The 25,593-nt window shown below is 41.1% G+C and overlaps 1 protein-coding gene across 2 annotated transcripts; it reads left to right on the top strand.

Annotated features, from left to right (window-relative positions):
- Nucleotides 1–978: 978 nt before the first annotated feature.
- Nucleotides 979–23,815, top strand: pcbp3 (poly(rC) binding protein 3; the record flags this gene model as incomplete). 2 transcript variants are annotated; one of them, XM_083997193.1, is made up of 12 exons in its annotated part: nucleotides 979–1,053; nucleotides 7,504–7,527; nucleotides 7,616–7,648; nucleotides 7,897–8,013; nucleotides 9,653–9,784; nucleotides 12,336–12,464; nucleotides 14,005–14,079; nucleotides 15,692–15,733; nucleotides 16,725–16,803; nucleotides 18,096–18,148; nucleotides 19,487–19,656; nucleotides 23,779–23,815. In XM_083997193.1, 12 exons carry the CDS (start codon nucleotides 979–981, stop codon nucleotides 23,813–23,815), a joined length of 966 nt encoding a protein of 321 aa, XP_083853319.1. The 2 variants fall into 2 exon arrangements, with proteins under 2 accessions (XP_083853319.1, XP_083853320.1); XM_083997194.1 differs by having other exon boundaries at nucleotides 16,728–16,803.
- Between the last annotated feature and the right edge of the window lie 1,778 nt (nucleotides 23,816–25,593).

A 25,593-nucleotide genomic window follows, 5' to 3' on the forward strand; every position in this document is an offset into this window, starting at 1 on the left:
AGATTTTAGAGCTTGACTCATAGAAAAGAGCCTTTTACCGGTGAAGACGTCGCCACTAAGTGTTCTGCAAGTCTCCATCCTTCACCTTAATGTGAATTATTGCAAGGAGAAATTCATGTTCAGAAGTTTGGCCCATACATTCACTAACGTTCAGTCTAATCTGTGGTACTTTCCCTCTGACAAAATGCTGTTTTGGTGGTCAGAATGTTCACTTGAAATGTCTCTAATTGGTGTTTTTGTTGTGATGTGTTGTCAAATGAAAAATTAGATTTTGTTTTTCCAAACTATTGAAATTCTGAGTGCGCAAATTGAAAAAATAACAGAGAGAAGTGAATGTAATTACACTTCTCATAATGGGCAGGTTTGTTTTGGGACCTCAGTGCATCAACTTTGCAGACACTGTAGTGTTTTATTATTGGCCTAACCTTTAGACTGACTTATCAGCAGTAGGATGATGGTAGGAGATGTAATGTGTTAGGACCTATTAGAGCTCCTAAAGTACAAGTGACCACTTTTTCTTTCTTTCTAATTAATAGAAGCACTTAGAGCAGCTTTCATTTTATTACATGTATAAAGACATGGTAAATACATGCTGTCACAGGCTAATGATCAGTCACAGTAGGCATTCATTAAAGAGCCACCGTTTGAAACCCCTGAAAGCCTCATGTGGCGTTAAAGTAACACGTGGTAAAATTAGAAACTAACCATTTTGTGATTCTCACAGCTTGAATATGGATGAGGCAACCTGCACTGGAAATTGAAACCTGAATGCAAAAGTACTGAAGTTTGCATCATCCAGGATGTTCTGCCCATTTAAATATGTAAATAAATAAATAAATAAATATGTAAGTGTAAGTATGTGTTTTAATGGGATGTTTTATTTTGGCAGGTGACTGGCTGGAATACCACCTTACTCCTTCTCCCTCTGAGGGCATCCCATTCCAGGACCGGTCTTACCCCCCTCCCCCCTCCTCCAGCATGGAACCTACCAAAGTCCAGTCAGAGGGTGGCCTCAATGTCACTCTCACCATCCGCCTCCTCATGCATGGAAAAGTAAGCACGAGTCTTATACTGGCTGTGGGGATGAGTTAAAAATAAAAAACGAGGACTACTTCTTTAGGGGCCTTTAAGTTGTTAAAGATTTTCCAAACAACCTAATGAAACATGGCACCTCTGGTGTTTAGGATGAGGACGCTGGCTCTGTTGCCTCCAGCAGAGTTTTTAGCTTCTTAAATGCTTTGATCAGTGGTGTCTTTTCCAATCTTTCCCATTCTCTGGCCAACTTAACAACCACCCTCCATGGTACCACCCTACATTGGTACCACGTAACAATACAGAGGTTAATAGCACGTTCTCAGAGAACTTTTAATGATAATGATTGAAGTGAAAGCCGGGGCAGGTTAATTTTCTTTTTAGTGGGATGGCAAATCCCTAGCTATTTCACCATCTGTCTCCTAACTCTCTTTCCTTATTTAGGCTTCCTGTTACTATCCAGCAATCTATTTTGATGCTCCAGTGTTTGCCATGGGTATAAATCTCTTATTGTTCAATCACACTGACATTGCAAACAAGTATGATGTGGTCTGTCACAACATAAAAGTGGTTTATTATTGGTTTATCACACTGACACAGTGGCACTTAGGTAACACTTGACTTGACGCCTATCTCTATAGTGCTTTGTAACCATACTTATAATGAGTTATAATGCAGTTATACTATATCATAATGCTTTATAACAATAATCATAACACACTATAAAGCATTTTATCATGATTTATAAGGACAGATATTATGTTATAATTGTTAGTAACTCGCTGACAATACCCACATCGATAATGCATTAGAAATATAGTTATAATGTGTTATAATTGGCTTATTAATGTGTATAACTATCATTATAAACACTCATAAATTATCATAAGACTTTATAACAATAAGCATAACATATAATAGATTCATGATGAATATGATATAATTAATTATGATAATTTATGAGTGTTTATAATGATAGTTATACACATTAATAAGCCAATTATAACACATAACTATATTTATAATGCATTATCAATGTGGGCATTGTCAGCAAGTTACTAACAATTATAACGTATTATAATACCTGACCTTAAGTCATGATAAAATGCTTTATAGTGTGTTATGATTATTGTTATAAAGCATTATGATCATTTAGTGTTTATAACTACAGTGCTATAACTGCATTATAACTCATTATAAGTATGGTTATAATGCGTTATGGAGATAGGTGTCAAGTAAAGTGTTACCGTCGCTTAATACTACAAAATGTTAGTCTGCATTGTTGGCTCAGAGGTTGGAAACCACTGGCTTAGACTCTATGATTGCACATTTTCAGAGGAAGCTTTCTACTCTACTTACAATGACTTATAAAGTGGCAGTCCATGTGTTTAGCTTTCCTATGTCCCCTCAGTGAAGTCCTTCACTTAAGGGAAAGGTTACACGGAGCCTTTAGACATAAAAACTCCACCTCCGGACCTGAGGAGGGACGGAGGTCTGCCACGCAATTTCTGTTTTGGACCTCAGTGTTTTGTTCACATTTCCCATGGTGTTATCTGTAACCTTTAAGTGGCCACCTACATCTTGTTCATGTTTTTTTTTTTCTAGGCACTTATGTGTAGTTTTCTCTCCCTCATCTCAACCCCCTATTCCTTCAGAGGGTGTGCGTGGTTGGCCTACTTGTATAAGGCAGGTCATTCATGCATGGTTCATGTGGCTTTTGCTTTCTCGTCCGTCTTGCAGTACGATGCTTAAAAGCTGTGATCCCACAAATGTTTCGATAACCTACAGCAGCCCTTGCGAACATCTGGTTTCGCTAAAGTCTGTAGAGTTTGATAAAAGGGCAAAGTATGCGTGAAACACACCAAAAGGTTATGTAACAGTAGATCAGTTTCAATGCCGTGGTCTTCGGGGAGGTGTCTGGCGGCCGACAGTTGGAAGAACCAGCCCCTCCCCCCCCCCCCCCCCCGCACATCACTGGCCATATTGGTGGGGTTGTGCGTGCGCCATGACGGTCGGAGCCAACAATCTTGCCTTTGTTTGTTTGCCAAGCAGTCAGCAGCTCAAGAGATTCACCCGCTGCATGGCTGCTCTAGCCTGGCTCTCGCCAGACCCTTGTAGTTCCGCAAAGCTCCACCAGAGCGCTACGCTCAGCTCACACAAGGGTCTGGGACTCGAGGCCAATGCAAACTTCTTCCCCGGAGCAAAAAATAATGAACCAATCAGGATCGCCGGGCGGGACTTTCTGAGGTGTGACGTAGCGCTGAAGCGACTGTTTGAGTCAAACAACAATGGCGGCTCGCAGTGAGTGGCTGAAGTAGCACGTCATTCAAGATAACGGACAAGTGGTTATCCAATCACATACAAGATTTTTTTTACAAGGGCCCCGCCTTCTGAAATGAATCGCCTATGGAGCAGTCCCAGACCCTTGTGTGGAGGCTCAGCGTAGCTTTGCGGAACTACAAGGGTCTGGCGAGAGTCAGGCTATGGCTGCTCATGCAGGAGCCCAGACCCAGACTCTGTTGACCAGGAGATAGCCTGAATAACCCTGCAGCCAGACGGGGGGCCGGACAGAGCTCACGGCCTGCCAGAAAGGGCGTGCGACTACCATGGGGGGACGGGTGCTTTGGCAGCATGACCACATCTGTCTTTTAGAGCAGAAGCTCGGCAAATATTGGGTGAGCGGTGGTGGGTGCCAGCACCAACCCTTTGTTCCTTCACCTCCAGTGTTTCAGTGGGGTTTAGACTGCAGCTCCCCAGTCATGTGTTTACCTACACTCGACCTGAAGACTTTGTGTTAGACTCAGACATGCCTCTCTGAAGAGGTTTATGTCATATTATTAGTGTTTCTCCTCTCCCCTGGATTTTAAATTAGCAGAGATAATTAACACTGATGTAAAGTATACAACCTCACCCACTATACTCTATTACAAAAAATATGCTTTACTATAAACTGTACCATCTAAATAATAGCATTCTTTTTTAAAGGGATAGTTCAACATTTGGACAAATTCACCTATTGCCATTATCCGTATAGTCATAGCAGTAGGTTCATTACCCTTCAATTATTGGTGCATGTTTTGATGATCAGGGGGGCAGAGACGTGAGCTGCTCAGTGAACACAATGGAGGTGAACGGTACAGGTCTCCTGTCCCTCATCAAACTCCTTAAATACACAATCCAACACCTCCAAAATGCTCTGGTGGGACAAGTTGTGACCTGCACATTCACCACACTATGAGATGATAACGTAACATTACGAGATGGAGTTGTTTTTGCGGTAAATGCGTAGCCGGAACTACATTCCAGACATGGCTGCTGGGCGGAGTGATTTCAAAGCACTAGTTTTTGCTTCTTGTGTCGTAATGTTACATAATTATACATGATTATTTCATAGCATGGTGAATGTGTCCATGAGAGCGTTTTGGAGTTGTTGGATTGTGTATTTCATGAGTTTTGATGAGGGACAGGGGACCTGTACTGTTCACCTCCATTATGTTCACTGAGCAGCATGCACCGATAATTAAAGCCAATGAACCTACTCTATGACTATAGGGATTATGGAAATAGGAGATTTGACAAAGTGTTGAAACTATCCCTTTAAATCAAAATTTAGTTATTTGATTGACAAATTGAGAATAGGGGCTCCAAAGTGAAACCTTAATGCAACACCAGTGGGTTGCACCTGTGATTCAAGCCTGGCTTGTGTCTAATGCAAAACATCTGCTCCACATGGTGAGGTGACCTGCCTGAGCAAGAGAGAAAACCTGACTGGTGAGACTTTAGAGATAGAAAAGTGAGAGAAGTTACACGAGCATCAGGGAGCTATACTGAACATGACTGATACTAAGTTGCTCTGGAAAGAAGAACAGGAAGAACCATACGACAAAAAAACAAAAGGCACAGTGACCGTCCTCAAAAATTGATGTCACACACAGTTCACCATTTACTCAACCCTTATTGAAAAGCAGACACACAAACCGCTTCTCATTTAGACCCGAGGATTATCTGTGGCAAACTGGTGTTTCAATCACAAGTCAGACGGCGTGAAGGACGCTGTGTGACGTCAACCTCCGAGGGGACCACATCCAAGAAGAAAACCGGTTGCTCACAAAACGGCTGCAGCGCTGCAAGATTAAACTTTTTTCATGTTTGAAAAGAAGCCTGGCGAATGTTTGCAGCACAGTCAGTGGCCAGAAGAAGCCAAATACAGATCAGATGGTCCAGCATGTTTGGCGTGGACCGGGCCGGCATCACCACGGCGACTGCAGAGCGGCGGCGGTGACACATGGAGGTGGGAGTGAAGCTGATACGTGGCTGCAGGAGTGCAAAAGGTGCAGGAGAGATGATATTTATAGATGGGTCCCACAAACACTGAATGAAAGGATGACTCCCCTGCCTCATGACGCATGGCAGGAAGGACGCTCCAACATGACGGTGACAAGACGCAAGAATTGTTTTTTTTATATACAGAAAGAAGTGATGGTAGTATTTGGAGTGTTTTAAAAGAGAAGGTAAAGAAACAAAGTATCTGAAGAAAGCCTCCAGTGAAGAACGTACAACATCTTTGCACAGATTTGTATCTCCAAGAGGCTTGAACATCAAAACATAAAGGCAGACATACACATTTTAAAAGGATAGTTCAACATTTTGGCAAATTCCTCTATTGACATAATCCCTATAGTCATAGGAGTAGATTCACCACCTTTAATTATCAGTGCATTGTTGTTTTGAGATCAGCAGGGCAGAGACGCAAGCTGCTCAGTGAAACACAGTGGAGATGAATGGTACAGGTCCCCCTGTCCCTCATCAAATACACAATCCAACTCCAAAACGCTCTTGTGGATAAATTGTGTCTGCACATTCACCACGCTATGAGATAATCATGTAACATAACATTGTTTTCAAGGCAAATGCATAGCTGGAACTTATTTCGAGACAAAGCTGCTAGGCGGAGTGATTCCAAAAGCGCACATTTAGTGCAGCCACTCCCGTTTACTCAAGAAAGTAGTTCGAGTATTTGCTTCATGTGTCGTAATGTACATAATTATTTCATAGTGTGGCGAATGTGGCAGGTCACAACTTCTCCACAAGAGCATTTTGGTGAGTGAAAGTGGACCTGTACCATTCACCTCCATTGTGTTCGCTGAGCCGCTTGCGTCTCTGACCCGTGGATCTCAAAACAACATGCACCGATAATCAAAGGCAATTAACCTACTCCTATAGGGATTATGGCAATAGGCAAATTTGCTAAAATGTTGAACTATCCCTTTAAAGTACAATGCTCTCACAGAGAGTTTTGGCTTTTGCAGATGATGACACATGTTAACATTAGTTTTGTTGTAGCTGTTTGTATAGGAATTGTCTTTGAGTTTCATGGTTTTCTTGTGAGCGTAGCTACAGCTGTGAAGTGTACATCTGATTTGGATTTACTAAAGTTAAGTCTCAGTCTGTCAGATGTAACCGATGGATTCAAGAGCTGCTCAGAACAACAATGTACTTCTGCTGTGTGACTGATAGATATACGCTGGTGTTTAAGGGAGAAAACCTGCCTCTGAACAACAACTGGCCTGCAGCTCAACCCCTCACAGTCACCCAAGAGCCGTCAGGGAGTGTTGACGCTGGCAGCCAGCTCTTCCCCTCTCTGCCCCTCTCTGCCCCTCTCTGCCCCTCTCCCCCACTGTGCCACAACCAAACTCATGAAGAGTGATCACATGCATATGAAAAGCGTGGCCCTCGACAGCACCATGTAGCTGTGTGTCCTCTGCTGCCCCTGAAACTGTTTTACACCTTGCCTGGAAAAAAATAACATGCTGTACATTTATCCAGGAGCCTCTTTAAAGGTATAATGTGTAGGAATTCCCCCCATCTAGTGGTGCGGTTGTATATCGGAACGTAATTCTTGATGTTGCATTCACATGAAATGGGGCAGACGTCAGACAGACAACAGACGCTGCATGTAACAGGATAAACAAGAGTCTATGTAAACAATTGGTCCGTCAGCACGTGCCATGTTTGTCATGGGATGTCGTATTGTTTACCTGACCCACGTTTTAACCGTTTTTTTTCCTCGTCGAGTAAAATGACATCCAGTTGGTTTGCCGACAGCCGTTCTGCCTGACTGCACCTGAATGCAACACCAGTGCCTCCGTCCTTCCTCACACTACACAGTGGTGACAGTTTTAACTGGCTCGAGCCCAGCAGCTCCGCTGAGTTTCCGTGGTTACCTACGGTCACGCTGCCACTCAACGTAAAAAATGGCGATGCAAACATGGCCGCCTCAGTTCGGTGCGTCGCCACTTATGTATTTGTGTAAGGTACCAGAAAGCTTTCATTTGTATGCAGGTGTGATTCGACTTCGGTGAAATACGTATTTATGTAAAGCAATATTTGATTTTTGCTAATAAAAAGCCAAATAAGTTACATACTGGGTCTTTAAGGTGATTGTTTTGTCTTTTTCATTTTCTATTGCAGGAGGTTGGAAGTATAATTGGAAAGGTATGTATATTTTCTTAGCTCCCACATGGTTTTGTCCATTTTGATACTGATACTCTGTTTTTTGATCACTTATCATTTCTTTTTCCAGAAAGGAGAAACAGTAAAAAAGATGCGAGAAGAGGTGAGTTTCAGTTATGAGTTGATTAATGAGTTTTTTTTTCTTGTGTTTTTCTGTGTATATATACAGTATATATATAATCTAGGAAATGAAATAAACAACAAATTTGTGACACTTTATAATTAATGTTGCTTTTGGTTTATGACTGAATAGATTATTCAAATGTGTTCCTGGTATTCCAGGATTAAGATCTCACACCACCATTATTGACTCCACCAACGATGCGTGTGTCTTTTTTTTCTTTTCTTCAGAGTGGAGCACGGATCAATATTTCCGAAGGCAACTGTCAGAGAGGATCGTCAACCATCACCGGACCAACAGACACCATCTTCAAGGCTTTTGCCATGATTGCCTACAAATTTGAGGAGGTATGATTAGCAGCAGCCTTTTCTTTTTTCTGTACCATGTAAAATGATGCATGGTACAGTCTTACTTTAACAAACTATATAGCTCATGAGACACATGCACTGATGTAGTCCGGTAGGAATTTTGCCCTCGTCTTCTCCTCGCAAAGGCTCCAGACTGCCAGGGTTTATTCGTGTCATTTTAGATTAGTGTTAACTGTCCATTTCCAGCAGTTATTCTGCAAGCACTGCCATCCCAGTGCGCAAAATAGCTGACACCAAGACCTGCGTGCATTAACAAACCCCAACTTAGTTTGTATAGTATTTTCAGTTGTGATAAAACATTGCAGCAGATTATTCTCGTAAAGCAGAGATGTGCATTAGAAATACAGTCTGTCATTCATAGTGACAGATATAATCATCATACTGTCAGATTTTCTCGACTATCTCTAGTTGTGTATTTCTAGAGTATGTGTATTATACTTGAGTTTTTTTTTCTTCTTTTATATAGACTTTTACTGTACTACATTTAAAAGATAACATAGTACTTTTGACTAAGCTGCATTATGTGGTACATTCATGATGCAAACCTTTAGGCAGTGGGAGAGATTTCATTTTATTTTCAAAATGTGATAATGTACACTGTTCATGACGATCACAATCAACTCTCTTACCACGACCAAACTTCAAAAGGCAACATGACAACAACAATCTGTTAACTGACTATTTCTATAGCTCTGTATTCTACAGGTTCTACAAAGCCAGTCAGTTCTCATTAGGTCATTAGTTGCTTTAAAGGTACATTGTGTAGGAATTCCTCCCATCTAGCGTTGCGGTTGTAAGTTTGCAAGCAACTCAATCGTATTTTTTCATGCTGCATTCACGTGAAATTGGGCAGACGGCAGACGGACGACAGCCGCTGCACGTAACAGCATAAACAAGCCTCTATGTAAACAAGTGGTCCGTCAGCATGAGGCAAAACAATACACGTGACAATATGTTGTCATGGCGATGTGGTATGTTGACCTGCTTTCTCTCGACTTATGTGACTAAATGACATCTGGTTTGTTAGCGACGGCCGTCTGCCCGACTGCAGGTGAATGCAGCATCAGTGTAACGCTCCATTCCTCCTCACTGCGTTACCACGGTGACTTTTCACAGACGCCACCTCCACCTGAGCCGACAGCTCCGGTGTCTCCGCTGAGTTTCCGTGGTTTCTACCGTCACGCTGCCACTGAACGTAAAAACATGGAGACACCACATGGCAGCAGCACCGAGCTTACCCGCTCCATGGAGATATGAATGATATGAACGGCTCATTCAGAGCAAACCGGTACACTTTTCCTGAATAGATAACAGGGGAAGTTACACAATGTCCCTTTAAACACACTCTTAAATAGAACAATGATGTGGTGGTACTTATATAAATAAATATTTAACAACTTTCACTTCGACCTATACTACGGAGCTGTGTAGTTGGTCTAATTAACACACTGGACTTGTAAGCGGAGACTCACCGCTGTGTCCTCTGTGACCGGTGTAAAATGTGCTCAGCTTGACCACGGAGCTCGTTATTTACAGCCAAACCTCGCTGCTCTCCACAGTCACATTGAGAAAAATATTACCCTTGCAAAATAAACATAACATGTTTTCATTTTCTCAGGACATAATAAATTCCATGAGCAACAGCCCAGCAACCAGCAAGCCCCCCGTCACCTTAAGGCTCGTAGTGCCAGCCAGCCAGTGTGGCTCCCTCATAGGAAAAGGAGGCTCCAAAATAAAAGAAATGAGAGAGGTATGATATGGATATTTATTTATCACTGTGCAGGTGTGAGTCTCTGGCTCGTTTCCATTTCCACCTTGTTTCTTTTATGCAAGGCAAACAGAACACGATGTGTAGCCCAAAAGGTTTTTGTCTGCACAATGTGTTCTGTTTTCCCATTCTGCTCCGGGTGACGACACTTTGACCTTTTTCTTTTGCTGGTTCAGCCAATCAGTGTGCACTAACAGGCTCTTCTCACTAAAGGATATTTATATGTGGGTCCTAAATTATGTGAACTGGGGGGGATGGCAGGGTGACATGTTTGGAGGCCTCCAGTAGCGCTGCAACTACAGAGTGTGACCTAGCCTTTGTGTGTGTCACCAGCTGAAAGGTGCAGAGTCGGGTTCTTGCCCCAAGTTATGAAAGGTGTAGGGCACCAAACACACATGGGGATCAATAGGCTACATAGATCTACAGTCTAAACACAGCCCCAGTCAGACTATGTTCATTTCTCCAGGGGAGGTGGGGTGATTCAATGACTTTGATCCCATGAAGAGCATATATTACTGTACAGCCACAGTCACTGATGTTCTAGTAACTTAAACCCAGCCTGAAGCTATGTTCTTGATTTTGAACTGGATATCTGAGGTGTTCTGCTTTTGTTAGTTTGGTGTTAACTTTCATTTTTGGGGGTGAAAGTGATGCTGTGACTGCTGCTGCTATTTTGGAACCACCATGATGAGAGTATATTAAAGCTATAGTATCAGCAGAGCAAGCACCATAAATGTGCTGTTGTAATGTCGGCTACAGCAGACAAGTTTATTTATTTCCTTACCCTGTATTTGCACAGTGTCACAAACCAGCTCTTTTAGATGTGTCAGATTAAGTATAGGCACTTATTGTTTGCAATCTGTCCATAGATGTACAAACAACAATCTCTGAATTACTCTCACAGAAAAGAAAACATAAAACCTGACGATTCAGAGCTCACATGCAGCTTTTTCCTATGATTTCTAAGCACATTTTATAAGTTTACATCAGAGATAGTGGTATCCTCAGGAAGTGTAAATCACAATGAATGATATATTACTAACGCTGTTTATTGTCTGTGTAAAAATTTGACAGAGTGAAGACCTCAGGGGGAATAAGATATTTGACTCAAATTTACCTCTCACATCATCGTCGCCTCATGTCTCCCTCTGTGCCTCCCATGCCTTTATTATTATTATTCAAATTATCTTTATTGATTTTCACATTATACACTCACAGTAGTACTCAATACCCCAGACAAGGGGAAAAGAAAATAATAATAATGTTAATAATAAAAACTAAATGAATAAAAAAATCAGGAGAATAATACAGATAAATTCCTAAGTATACACAAAGAAGCTATAGACACATACACATATGCATATACACACATAACTGCATATATACTGTGAACACAAGGGGGGTAATTTAGGCTACACTATATTGAAGGAAGGGAGTTCATCCTTGAAATACGATAGAAATGGTTGCCCCCCATGCCTTTATCGTCTTTGTCCCATGCCTGTTACACACCACATCCAGTAATTCACCAATGGGCAAAAACACAGTCATAAACAATTTGTTAAATTACTAAGGAGCCCACTGAATTTTTCATTCCCCACCTCCCCCCTGCGCTTTTAATCCGTCCCAAATGGGGCTTAAGAGTCTAGAGCCATGCTAGTGGCTCTGTGACGCCGTACTTAAGCACAGATGTGATTTGTGCTTTACTTTTTAACTTCCACCGTCAGCATGCTAACATAGTCTGATGGCCAATTTAAAAAAGGAACTGCACTCAGTCTAATAATCCTATTTGTTCCGCCAACAAGTGCTGACAACATGCTTCTTCCACACTCTGTGCTGCAGCGATGCAGGGGTCGCACGAAAGCTACACCACAGTTAGGTGTGGTCACAACAAGTACAATGGCGATATTCGATGAGGCTCAAGAGACTCAAATCCTCTGGGCGCCAATGGATGTCCACGGATACCAGATTCTTATGGTAATCCGTCCAATAGTTGTTGACATTTCACGAAAAAACAAAACTGTCAAGCTGTTGATGGTGAAAAGAAAAGGCCTCACCAAAAATCTGTAATGATTCATCTGGGAGTCTGGAACGTCTGTACAAAAGTTCATGGACAGCAATCAAACAATTGTTGGGATATTGGAGCGCCAAAGTGTTGGACCGACCAACTGACATTGAATCTGTTGAAAAGCTGCACTGCTAAAAGAGGAGAGTGCGTCATTCCGTCCCCTCAGGTTCATGTCAGCAGATGAAGCCTGGAAAAAAAAGGGGAATATTTGGTGCTGAAAGCAGAAGCCTGTTACTGGTCCTCGGGTCAGCACAGTGTTGTGCTCTTAGATGGACCATCACAAGCAGCTTATCAATGGTGGTGTTCTCTCAGATGGGGGGTAGAGCCTGAAAAGAGAGAGAATTGGTTGATCGAGGAGTACTTTCTTGTTTCAATGTCCATTTCAGACCGCTGTGTAGCCATGCATGAGTTCAAATTGAATCCTGTCAACATTGTCAAGTCTTTTAAAAGTCCCTCACTCTATTCTAGTCCACAGGGGCCCAGGTTCAGGTGGCGGGGGACATGCTGCCCAACTCCACAGAACGTGCAGTGACAATCTCCGGGACCCCAGAAGCCATCATCCAGTGTGTCAAACAGATCTGTGTGGTTATGCTGGAGGTGGAGTATGACAGGACTCATTAAAGCTGTTTGATTTTTTTGTGATAATGAGACTAAGAAAACCAGCAGTGAACAGTTAGAGGTTGCCAGGGCTGCTCTGTATTTCTGGCTAGAAACTTGTGAACCCATGCATCTTTAGTAATATTCACTGCAGTGTCAGTAAAACACTTTTTTTCCCCAGGAACCAAATGTGAAATATTTGCTTCACCAAAAGAAAATAAAAGTACAAGTTAGACTGTACGTAGGGTCAGAAGGACCTGGCAGTTGCTGTCCATTAATGTCAACTTGACATGCAGTCTGCCTGTTCACCATAAGCCTTAAAAGGGAAATCTGTGTCCTGCTGTTGACTCTTCATTTTGTTGCTGATGGCTAAAATGATCACTTTTCCAGTTCAGAGAACATAGTTGTAATAACCATTTTGGCAATTTTTTTTTGCATAAAGCTCCGTGACCAAACTGTCGGGAAAGTGTCTGTCGAGATCCTCATTCCGACAAGTTGAATCGAGGGCAACAGGTATTGATTGTACTTGAGGGTGTTTCACCTCTCATCTGAGAGGCTCCTTCAGTTTTCTCTAAGGAGAAGCCTGGGCCTGTTTGAACACCATTGCTGTGTCTTCATATTGTATTTGAAGCACATACACGTACCACACATAAATGGATACTCCTCCCACTACAGCACAGCAGCTACAGAGGAAATCTGATTAAGCTCTCTCCACTGTCTTGAACAGCCTTGTTTCTGCAGCACAGCATGAATCAATAACTCTGTGTCATTACGGTCTGCTAGCAAACTGGAACTCCTCAGCTTCCTCGCTGAAACCACCTGCCTGCTGCCGCAGAGAGAAAAGCTCATACATTTGCAAAAGAAATACAGACGTGGCAGCGCATTTAATCCGTGATTATCATGCTTCACTCGTTCTAGGTATTAGTTTTTCTATTCATTCATACTGTATTTTATCATTTAAAATCATTGTAGCTACTTTTTTTATATATATAAATAACTAAAGACAAACGTTTTGGAAGAATTTAGAGATGAGAGGATGACACTCTGAGACTGCTAATCCCTGTATATCATGCTACAGCCACACTACAGATAGCTTAGCTTAGCATTAGCACTGGAAACAGAGCCATCATGGCTCTCTCATGTCAACAGTTACACAATCAACCATCAGCACAGATACTGGACGTTAAGCAGCAAAAGCAGCTTGAGAAACTGAAATGGATTGAGGATCAATCAGAGCCAGGCTAGCTGATAGCTGATAGCTGATAGCTGATAGCTGATAGCCTCAGTTTATCCTGTATTTCAAAGCTAAACAAATTGGCTGCTGGCTGTAGCTTTGTATTTCATGACATATAAGAGTAACATTGATTTTTTTTTCTCTCATTTACCAAAGGTCAGAGACAGGGTTGCTGCTGCCTCCTTTTGTTTAGTCATTATGCTAAGCTAGGCTAACGTGCTTATATGTCTATTAGAGCACTCCTCTTTTATAGGACCACAGCCTGCTTCAAACTGACTCATTGTGTCTCTCTTGTCTCTCTCCTAGTCCCCACCAAAAGGTGCCACCATCCCTTATCGCCCAAAGCCGGCCTCCACCCCGGTCATTTTTTCTGGTGGCCAGGTAAGAGCAGAGCTAGAGTTAGTTTATTAGACTGTGCCTAGAGCCAACCTGACACTTTTGTTTACTGCAGCATCAGCCACTTCCTGTTTCTGCAAGTCTCTTTACTTTCATACACATGCATGACACTGCAACTTTTTTTTTTTTACGGATGATGTTGCCCCCGTTGGATGAATTACAGCATTCTTTGATTTTTCAGACACTAAAATAGCACATCTTTACATTTTCTTAACACGCTACTGTTCATCGCAGCAGTAGTGCGGCATCATCATACTTCCACAGTCTCATGAAAGTTGGGTGGGGGGCGTTTGGTCTGTCCCTGTCTCCTACCAGCAGACACCGTTGGGGAACACACAGGACATTATGTGTGTGTGCGCACCAATGACATTAGCCTCAGCAAATATGCAGGACACTAATGTCCTTTAATGTAGATAATTAAGTTGTGGATCTGGCCTAAAAGCTTTTGAATTAAAAAAACAACAACAATAAGAGATAAATAAGAGAATCACAGCCCAACTGTTTGTGAAGATAAATTAGCAATTCAGTACAAACCATCAGTACATGCATCAACATATGTAAAGCTTATAATGTTCAGTTTTGTTCAGACAGTGAACAGTGCAGTTATTTTTGAAGCTGTGTTTGTTGATGCTGTCACTATGGATTGCATCACATTGAGCAGATGCTCCTGTTGTTCTCTTAACTCAAGTCATTTGCAATTGAATGTGATGCATGTACACAAAATATTCTGTTTCACTCCACTTGACACATATGTTGTCTTTAATGATTATTTTTTATAGATGTGAATTAAAGATTAAACAAACAATTTAAAGATGAAGAAATAATTGCAAAGCGGAAATGGAGGCAATTTATGCATATCTCTAGTCCTGTGCACTTTTGGGTAGGTCCTCGCTTTCCTCTCAAATTCAGCTAAATGTTAACATGTTTACATCACATAGTTTCTGCAGATTTACCTCATCCTAACTTTTGGTTTGCAGTGGTGATGGTGCATACTGGAAGTAGCCAGTAAAAGGTGGTGAACTGTGGGACACTGTTGACTTTTAGAAATAATCAAACCAGCATGGCAGGCACTAACAATCATGCCGAGTCAATGAAATCACATTTTCTCCTCAAACGGATGTTTGATGTGAACATTAGCTGAAGCTCTTGACCTGAATCTGCAGGATTTTATAAATTGCACTGCAACCCCATGATACACTGAGAGGATAATTGAATGACTAAGCCGGTGTACTGGTGTTCCTGATAAAGGTGCTCTGTGGGTTTTACCGAGATCCTGCTTGCAAGTCATGGAATATGTCATTTTTGCACTGATTAATCAAACGCTGATTTCAAAGATTGAATGAACACAATTTTGCTACATTCACATTCATCTACATTTTACATGCTCTTTCTGTTTCTCCTTTAACTGTGGTAATAAAGAGTGTGACTGTTATGTACTGTTATTGAAAATGACAATAAACTTGCAATCAGCATGCTTTTTATTGTTAATAGGATTACTACAGACTTAATTGGTACAAGCTGATTTATTCATCATGTGATGTAATTTACCCATATTAAATATTAAAATCTGCTATTTCTTATATTTCTATTTTTCCAGGCCTACACAATTCAGGGACAATACGCCATACCACACCCAGATGTGAGTTCTTAGTTTCTTCTTAATATAATCCAATACTTATACTAGTATCTGAAGTGGTTGCAGCCAGCACCTGAAGTTATTAAGAAGCAAGTCATAAATCAAGACTTCCAAAATCACTGTCCTGATACTTTAAGGTTGGGCTGCAGCTCAACCACTGGAACGACCCCTTGCTCCGATCTGGTTGATAACAAAACAGTAACTTCTGGCAATAATGACAGAGGCAATGTTAGCAACGGCAGCTTTTGATGTAGACACCCCTTTAATTCCAGCGGACCATATAGTCTCCATTAATAATCTGCCTTCATCTGTCCTTGTCATGAGAGCATCTCAGAAGCTACCTTGTGTCAGATTCACTAATTCAGAGTTGGGCAGTGATTGATGCCAGTGGAGGTGGTGGTTGACGGTACAATCACTCAGGAGCAGGCCTGACACCCTCTTCCACCCTCATTAAAACTCCTCTTAAAAGGAGAAGAAGGCTTAAAAGCATCCGTCTTCCCCTCATCCCTGATGGAAATGATACACAGCAGGGGGTGGACACTCTGTAACCGTGTCAGGGGGTAAGTGGCTGCTCTGACAGGCATGTAAAACCAAGGGTTTCTCCGGTTTTTAGTTGTAAGTGCCAACAAGAAGGACACATGGTAATCAAAAGAGGGGGCAAATAGGAATGAAGTTCTTCCCTGCATTTGGTTTGTGAACTGATGAGAGGAGTTGTGTCCCTCTATTAAAAAAAGACATTGCAGAATGTGAAAGTGACAAGGAAATAGGTCAATAAAGAATCAAATCTCCCAGCACTTCCACTTCTACAACTCCGTTACAGACATTCACCCTCTTTCCGTATCTCTTTTTCTCTTACTTTTTTGTCCTCCACCACCCTGTGTCATGGCCTCCTTCTCCTCACTGTTTCTTCACTCTAGTTTTGGTTGGCTTCATTTCTCGGTGTGTCCTGTGTATCAGTAACCTCTTAGTTCTACTTTCCCTCCTAACCCTTCAGCAGTTGACCAAGCTCCACCAGTTGGCTATGCAGCAAACCCCCTTTACCCCTCTCGGACAGACCACCCCTGCTTTCCCTGGTACGTACCCACGAGGCCCTTTAGATACTTCCTTCTCTTTGCATCCAGAGAAATATGTTTTCTCTTTCCCTACCTTGCACCTTATCTCTCTCTTTTGGCACAGCATGACTTGGCCCCCGTGGTTTCTCTCCTCCTTTGATTTTTTTTCTTGTATATTTTCTCTTGGCTCCGTCTGATAATATGCCAGTGAAAAAAGTGAAGAAAAAAAAAGAAAAAGAACTGACACTGGGCTGCACTTAAAAACAGTTTATTCAAAATTTCATTATCACTTGGCAACAGGGTGTATTATTCTTCTCACACGTATGTAGCTAGTTTTATTTTCCATAAAAGATGAAAATCTCCAGTGAGAGTGGTTGGCCACACCGCACTGTAATAACCAATGGAATATCTCCCACCGCCGAATAGATCTTGGTTCATACAGTATATTTAGTCTGTCTATCATTTCCTCCATAGACACTCGCAAAAAATGAAAAAATCATCTGAAGGTCTCATGAATAAAAACAGCCTTTTTTTGTTATATCTAAAAGGATGTTTCAATTTCTATTAACGATTTAGGCTACTGAATTGACCAGGATTTACAAAAGAAAGTGCTCTTGCTTCTGAATATATTGTGTTTTGTGACATTCTGTTAATCTTTTTTTTTTTTGGGGGGGGGGGATACGCATCATTGCTTTTTTTATCAGGAAGTAAATGGGGAGATCAACAGGCCTCCAACTATAATGCTATATTACAGCTAACAGCCAGTTAGCTTGGCCTAGCAAAAAATAAATACATAAAAAATTGAAATATGGGGAAAATACCCTGGCTTGCTGTAAAGTCAACACATTTGAAGGCAAGACTTAGCTAAGAACACTGATAACACCCTTACATCTCCATGTTAAATACGGAGACAGCTTAGCCCTGCTTTTTTCATTTATTTTCCTTGGACAGAGGCAGACAAACTGTTTACTTCTGCAGTATCTCCTGTACTTTGTACCGGGCCAAGCTAACCCTTTGCTGGCTGCATTCTACATTTCATTTACAGACAGTAGGACTGGTAACGATACTCTCATCTAACTTTTGGCAAACAATGAATAAACATATTTCCCATAATGACAGAATATTCCTTGAAAAGGAAGGAGTTCCTTTTTTTATGGACTTTATTCCTGACACCACTGGCACCATTGTGAGGTTCTGATCTGTGCTGTGCAAGGCAATCTCCTCCTTCTTAATTCCTTGAAAAGGTTTCAGTTCTGTGAAAGTGATTGTTTAAATTTGAATCTCCTTTCTTATGTCATTGCTACCCGACTCAGGTTTGGATGCCAGTCCACCAGCCAGCACCCATGAACTCACCATTCCTAATGATGTGAGTAGAGCTAGAAAGGGTTGAAAGGACACGTTTCTTTTTTTTGTTTGTTTTGCCTTTTTTTTTCCAAATTCTATAGTTAGTATTAGTAGTTAGTATTATTTATTGATTATGCATTTATGATGGTATATTATGAGTTCAACTTGTGTTGAGAAGTTTTTACAGGGTAAATAGCATTTTGATATATTCATCTGGAGCATTGAGTTAAAGGATAATTACCGTTAGCATAAAATATGATCATTTCCTCACCCAGATAACTTTGGTGTCATTACAAGTCTTTCAAAATTAGATCCAGCCGAGAGCTGCGTATATCTGTATAATGCGAGTTAACAGGGCAGTGCAATGCAGCCTCTAAATAACACATTATCTGCCGCGAAACTCGTTCATTTCACCAATATTTAGTTATGATACACTAGTGCTATTCCCCTCTGAGTCCAGGGTGACCTGTTATCAACATCCGGGGTCTGTAGGTTGACCTACTGACCTCTGACCTGGATGATGTCATCTCCGACCGCTGCCCGGCTCATTCTGATAATAATCATTCTGCTTCTGCATTCAGGTCCATTTCTAGCGCAACTAGCCGGAGCTTTAGTGAGTCCAGGCTGCGGAGAGGAAGCCTGTGGAAGCTGAACTTCATCAGCTGCTCATTTTGTTCTGACAAGTCGCAGAAACGAACCGTAGAATTAGCGGTACAAACAAGCTGCGCTGTGCGGTGGTCAGAGATGACATCATCCAGGTCAGAGGTCAGTAGGTCAACCTACAGACCTCGGATGTTGATAACAGCTAACCCCGGACTCAGAGGGGAATAGCACTAGCCTATCATAACTAAATATTGGTGAAATTAACAAGTTTGGCAGCAGATAATGTGTTATTTAGAAGCTGCATTCCGGTGCCCAATAGCATTATGGCATTATACGGATATACAGTACGCGGCTCTTGGCTGGATCTAATTTCGTTGGAACGACTTGTAATGACACCAAAGTTATCTGGGTGAGTAAATGACTGATTTTATGCTAGAAATAAGGTCCAGATTGTAAAAAACGGTTATTATCCTTTAATCTTACCCTTGAAACTAAAAATGAAATTCTTAGCCTTCGTTCATATCATTGGGTCAGCAGAGGACGACTCGATCACCAGATTTACAGACCATGCTCATCTTTTACCAAAATAAATTTTCTGAATAATGGGATTTAAATTAAATATCCAGAACATTTCATAACCCATTAAACTTCCTTTTTAACTTCAAATGTATCAAGTGTTTATGTACTGAGACAACATTGAGGTCTCTGTACTTCCTGTTCAAAGGTTTCTCCTGTTTTTCCTTTTTTTTTTTTTTAGCTAATAGGCTGCATTATTGGACGCCAAGGAACCAAAATAAATGAGATTCGACAGATGTCTGGGGCGCAGATCAAAATTGCAAATGCCATGGAGGGCTCGTCTGAGCGTCAGATCACCATCACAGGGACCCCTGCAAACATCAGCCTGGCCCAGTATCTCATCAATGCAAGGTAACCTTTTAACTCTAACTGCTGGGCTCCAGCTCAATCTAAAACATAAAAGCAACACCCGAATGACCACGCTCATAGCAAGGATCCAAGAAAACAGCTATCTGTGACGCTCATGCCGTTTGGAAAGAAGAAAAGTGTCTCGCCAGTTAAGTTTTGACATTCGCGACACTGATACTTTGATGAGTTGCCAGAAAATGCACGATATCTGTCAGGTTTTGACAAGCGTCAGATAAGCCCATGAATAATGTGGCTATTCTTTTTTTTTTTTTTTTTCCCCTGGTACTTCTTTTCCACTTTTGTCCCGTATTTCCACCCAAGTGTAGACATTAAAATGCATTAAGTTTCTGCAAGCATGGTCTTTGAGCATGAGTGGCTCATGGGAACTTTGCCAAGTTTAGAGACAAATAAGCTGTGTCTTTGAACAGAACCTGCAGATTAGTAAATTGGATGGTCGATAAGTGAATCATCAAATTTTCAACGCCAACCCCAGTTAATGGCCTGATTGTTCACAATGAATTTGTACAACACAACAAAAAAGATCAACAGTATTATCAGATGTATCTCAGATAAGCCTTTTATTCTAATGAACAAAAAGCAACTGAAATCTTAGTGTAGAGTTTTCATTAGTTTTTTATTGCCATGTTTTTGATCTTTGTCTCTTTCTCTCCTTCATCCAATGAAACATTTTAATTCATCTCTAGCAAAGGGAATAAATACAGCTCAAAGGTTAAATGTCATTAACATTACAGCAGGAGAATCTATGCTCACAAATAGGACTTAAAGGAGAATTCCGGTCATTTTCTAAATAACGCTGTACAGCTCTAGATCCCTGAGTGCTACCATAGAAAAATATGTGCGGACCGGACCTAGCTCTCCTCCTGTTAGCTGTGCAACATTGCAGTTAAACAGCAAAGTAATGGGGGCAGAACTTTAAAACCGTGACTTTGGCCTCTATTATGCTCAAAATATCACTACAGATGCTTTGCAACATCCACCAGTGCCTTACCACACAACATGGACTGTGCATAAACTCTGTTAATATGAGAGAGCAGTGCTACATGTGTGTTTTTATCACGTAGCTCTGTTCATGCTGGACTGTGGAGCGCATGCCTAGTCTGAATCAGTGAAAAAAGTGGAAGAAGGAGAATATGTCCGGATCCGATGTTGAAGAGATGGAGGAACATTTTGAATAAGATGGTCATGTGTATTTATTTGAACCAGAATATACAGATGAGGAGCAGTGTTCATTGATATGGAAACAGTCCCGAGCTCGGCAGTCGACTAGTAAGGTCTTCCAAGGAAGCCAACATGGACAGAGCTACATGACATATGTAGCACTGCTCTCTCATATTAACAGAGTTTAGTGTTGTGTGGTAAGGTGGATGTTGTAAAGCATGTGTAGTGATATCTTGAGCATAATAGAGGCCCAAGTCACAGGTTTTTAAAGTACTGCCCCCATTACTTTGCTGTTTACCTGTAATGTTGTGCAGCTAGCAGGAGGAGAGCTAGGTCCAGGCTACACATATTTTTCCCTGGGTCCTTACCTATCATAGCACTCGGGGACCTAGAGCTGTAGAGCGTTATTTAGAAGATGACCGGAATTCTCCTTTAATGTCTTTCATCTCTTATGGGGATTTCGCAAAACAGTCCAACACAAAAAAAACAACTAATGTCTATTGCTTTCCCACAATTCCGATGGCAGGTTCAGGGACGTGGCTGCCATGTGGAATGACCCTTCATCCATGACAACATCCTGAAGTCACCCCAAATCTGGTTCTCTCTTTTCAGAAGCTAACACCAAAACCACCGCTTCACAATATACCACTATGTATTATCCCATGGAACTTCCCCTAGAGTCCCTTGGTTGTGCATAACACTTTAGCATTAGCCTGCAGGAAACCTGTAGAATCAGTCAGATTAACAACAGTGGGATTTGTTTAAAATTGATGTTGCGAGTGTATTGTTAAGAAAAAAGCTAGTTTCACATTTTGGGAAATATACTTATTAAGATTTTAATTTATTATATAACTTTATTATTTATTCATTTGTTTGCTGAAAGTTGAATAAGAAGGTTAATAGCACTCTCATTTCTGCTGGTTATCTACAAAGCTTGGTTCAGGAGATGGTTTCTTTGGCTAAGCAGAGGCTTGAAACAGTGGGTAATAGTTGGCTGGGGTCTTTGCAAAGGTGTAAAAAGTACCAGCATATATGAAGCTTATTGATTAATGTGCAACAAAGCTCCAGGAAGGTACAGCTGTCAGGGAACAAACTGTGTCCCAATTCCGGGGGCCGAAGCCTTTGTAGATCACAGATGCCCAACCAAAATGAGATGAGACTTCCACTTTGCGTCACTAACTGTGCCCTCCCTTCCCCGTGCATATAAAGCACCACCCCCATCTCCTTGCAACTTCAGGAACTTGAAGTTTTAAAGCCCAAACCAAACACTTACCTAAGTTGTTTATTATGTTCATTATGCACCTGCAATGAATCTTGGGACCTCCATGGTTCAGGAAAAGGAGGCTGCATTGATAGAGCATTTAATATGATACAGCCTGGCTGCAACACTGTGATGCAATTGGTTTTCAATGCTACCTCTGCATTGAAGGAAGAGGCCCCTGATTTGGGACACATACCGTAGATGACCATTTAGTAGCCCGGGCGTTTAATATGCTAAATCGACTTGGAGCCCAGGTGTTTATAAGAACCAGGTGCGTATTTGCAACAGGCTACAATTTATTTTTGCAATGAGCAGCACCAGACCATCATGCAAAGAACAAGGAGCTCACCATAGGACCACTGTAACAAAACTACTTTTCCCCCCGACGCATCTTTATTGACATCAGACAATAAATAAAAAGACAGTTTGTCTGTGTTACCGCGACACAGGGAGCTGATCAGAGCAGTGTTATGAACGTTAACGGAAGGGGGGGTCGATCGCGGTAATTTCAACACTGTACATTAGCGCATTTATCCCTATATCCCTCAGTCTAGCGCGCCTGTGTGTGTGTGTGTGTGTGCGCGCGCGCCTGCATGCGAGAGAGAGAGAGAGAGTGAGAGGAGGGGCTGACTGACAGAAGAGGTGAGAGCCGGTGAAGTGCTGTTAAAAAAAAACGTTTGTTTTCTGTGCAAGACTATTGTAAACACTTAATCGCCCGGGCGTTTAATTGAACCGGCGTTTATTATGCAAAATGAGGTCGGACCCCGGCGGCTATTAGAGCACAGGCGCGTATTTGCACGAGGGCGATTATTTGGTCATCTACGGTAACCCCCTGGTAAAACCATGAATTGTAACTTTGCTTTAGTTTTTATATGAATCAAACAGACAAGCCCCAAAATATCAGTAAGTGCAGATTTTTAAACTTTTGGACCGAACCAAACTAGCCATCTCATCCTCATCTTAAACTGGGCTAAAATGAGCTAAACTAACCACCTTCTGGCTGGATTTCACAGACATTAGGGTGGTATTGATCTTTGCAAAACAGCTAATAAATGTACTTCCCAAAATATTGAACTAGTCCTTAAAGTATTTATTTAGCATGCTTCATTCCAAGAATATTATGGTATTTCTTTCTGTCATTGCTATATTAGATAAATTTGCCTATCAAGTCCTATTGTGTCATTGTATAGAAAGAATAAAATTAATAAAAAATGGAAAATATAAAAAAAAATCTAAGAAAAAAGACAAAACGCAACTGCCACCGAGCAATGCTGTTAGAAGGAGGAGTGATGTGATGCCTCTGTCAGGGAATAGCCTCCAACAGTTTCTACACTGGATATTTCATGACACCATCATGTTTTTATTTTTCAGTCCACTGCATGGCTTCATGACGGGGTTAGTACTGCATGATTCTTTTTTTTTTCTTTCTTTTTTTTAACCATATTTTTAGAAGCTGAGCTGTTTCGTGTGAACGGGTACGATGAAAATATGGTGTCAAGTTCTACGTAGAAACGGTCCCAGCAAATTCAAGCACAAAACCAGCCATTGCAGCAAACTTTCACTTTTCAAAGCGAAAGTTCCTCTTTCACAGTTGTTTTATTTTCTCTGTCTTATCTTTCCCCTCCCCACCCTCCTTCCCCCCCTTGCTCCTCCTCCACCCCCGTCTCCCCCCTGAACTGTTCTAGGCTGACGTCTGAAGTCACTGGAATGGGCACACTCTAATTTCTACCCATCTTCCCTCAGTGCATCACATGACCCTTATGAGCTTATGGCGTTGCACCTAGTTTATTTATTTATTTATCTCTGTATTGGACCGTCCTGATATTTAAGTGACTTTAACTTTTTTAATCATTTCTAGTATTTACTGTAAACATGTGTATCTGCACTGTCACTAGGATTCTTCACACCTATCTGAAACCGTGTCGTCTCTGTTTCTGAAAGGTCACTTTACTTTTTTGACACTCTAGTACCTTTCACGGCATCTCATGCACTGCACTGCTTTGTTTTACCTCATGGTTTAAAGCATCACTGTAATTTTTATTTTTTTATTCTGGCACCTGAAAATAAATGCAAACAGCATAACACAACATTTAAGCCAATGTTGTCCCTCCTACACACCACATTGACACATTTTGTACTCCATATTCAGACCATACCATAGAAAATACATTATTCACCACAAATGTTCAACAAGTAAACCATAAACCAGATGCTTTTTTTCGAGTTTATTCCACGCTGATTTCATTATTAATGAAATGAGTGTCTTACTGTGTACCTGTGTGCCTGTCCTAGTGCTGTATGTACACCATAGATTTATCTGCATGACGCACAAAACCTACCATATTTCAAATCCATTTCAAATTCAAACATATAGAAACAAAGACTGAATGAGGCAGGGAATGGAACAAGCCATGAATAGTCTATTTATGATCTGTATATGTCACTTTGACTCCGGTTTGAAAGTACCTCATAGGTATAGACCAGTATATATTTATTCCAATGCACAAAAATATATCAGTCTCTCCGAGTTTCATCTGAGCCCTGACCAAAAGGTTAGACGTGAAAATGAAAATAAGTCAAGTAAATGACTGCAGCGACGGGTGAAATTCAAATGCATGTTATACAGTATAGATGCACCCAATTTTATTCGAATATATTCCACAAACGTGTACTCATGTTATTCATTCATCTCATAGCAACACAGTATAAGAGGCATGAGTCATTTGGAAAGGTCTGGAATTTGTCTAATGTATATTTACAGTCACATGTCGCCAGTTATCTTCAGTGTGTGTCAAAAGGGCTTCCAAGCTCCTGGGAAGCAAGACTCTCATTAGTCAATCATGTCTGTTTTTCAGCTCCTGCCTGTTATGGTCTGGTAGGGCACTCAGATACAGAAAATATGTAATGTGTTTCTGGTTAGCATGTATGAAACATTGGCATGTATAAAACATATCTTTTGACGTATGCATCCACAATGAATTAGTCACTGGTTTTGCAGGCAGTACATATAAATGTATGTATGGCTCTCTCTGTAGACTACTCACCACCTACTGTAAGACAGTATCTCCGTAGTTACACACACAGGTTGCACATCTGCTCCACCCAACTAGAGGCCCAGTTGATCAAACTAAAACTGAATGTATTTAAATATATGGTTTAACCACTAATTTACATGGCATACATACAGGATTACAACACCTTAAATGGTGTCTTTTTTTAAATCCATGTACTTAATAGAATATGATGCAGAATTATATATATAGTAGAGAAGGTTTTGAGTTTATAAGGTTTGACAGGTTATATACGACATTTAAAATTCAAATCTACACTTTATTACACTAGATACATACAAGGGTATGTAATCTGATTTTTTTTTTTTTTTTTATAGATTATGTTGAATATAAAACTCAAAACAACTCTCCCGTATTTTCTGCAAACATACAAGAATGGATTGCCTTATTAGTAGCTGTAGCTGTCACTTCCAAATGTAGGTTATGAGA

Source organism: Trachurus trachurus (genome assembly GCF_905171665.1).
Source record: "Trachurus trachurus genome assembly, chromosome: 21".
In the NCBI taxonomy this organism is placed as follows: domain Eukaryota; kingdom Metazoa; phylum Chordata; class Actinopteri; order Carangiformes; family Carangidae; genus Trachurus; species Trachurus trachurus.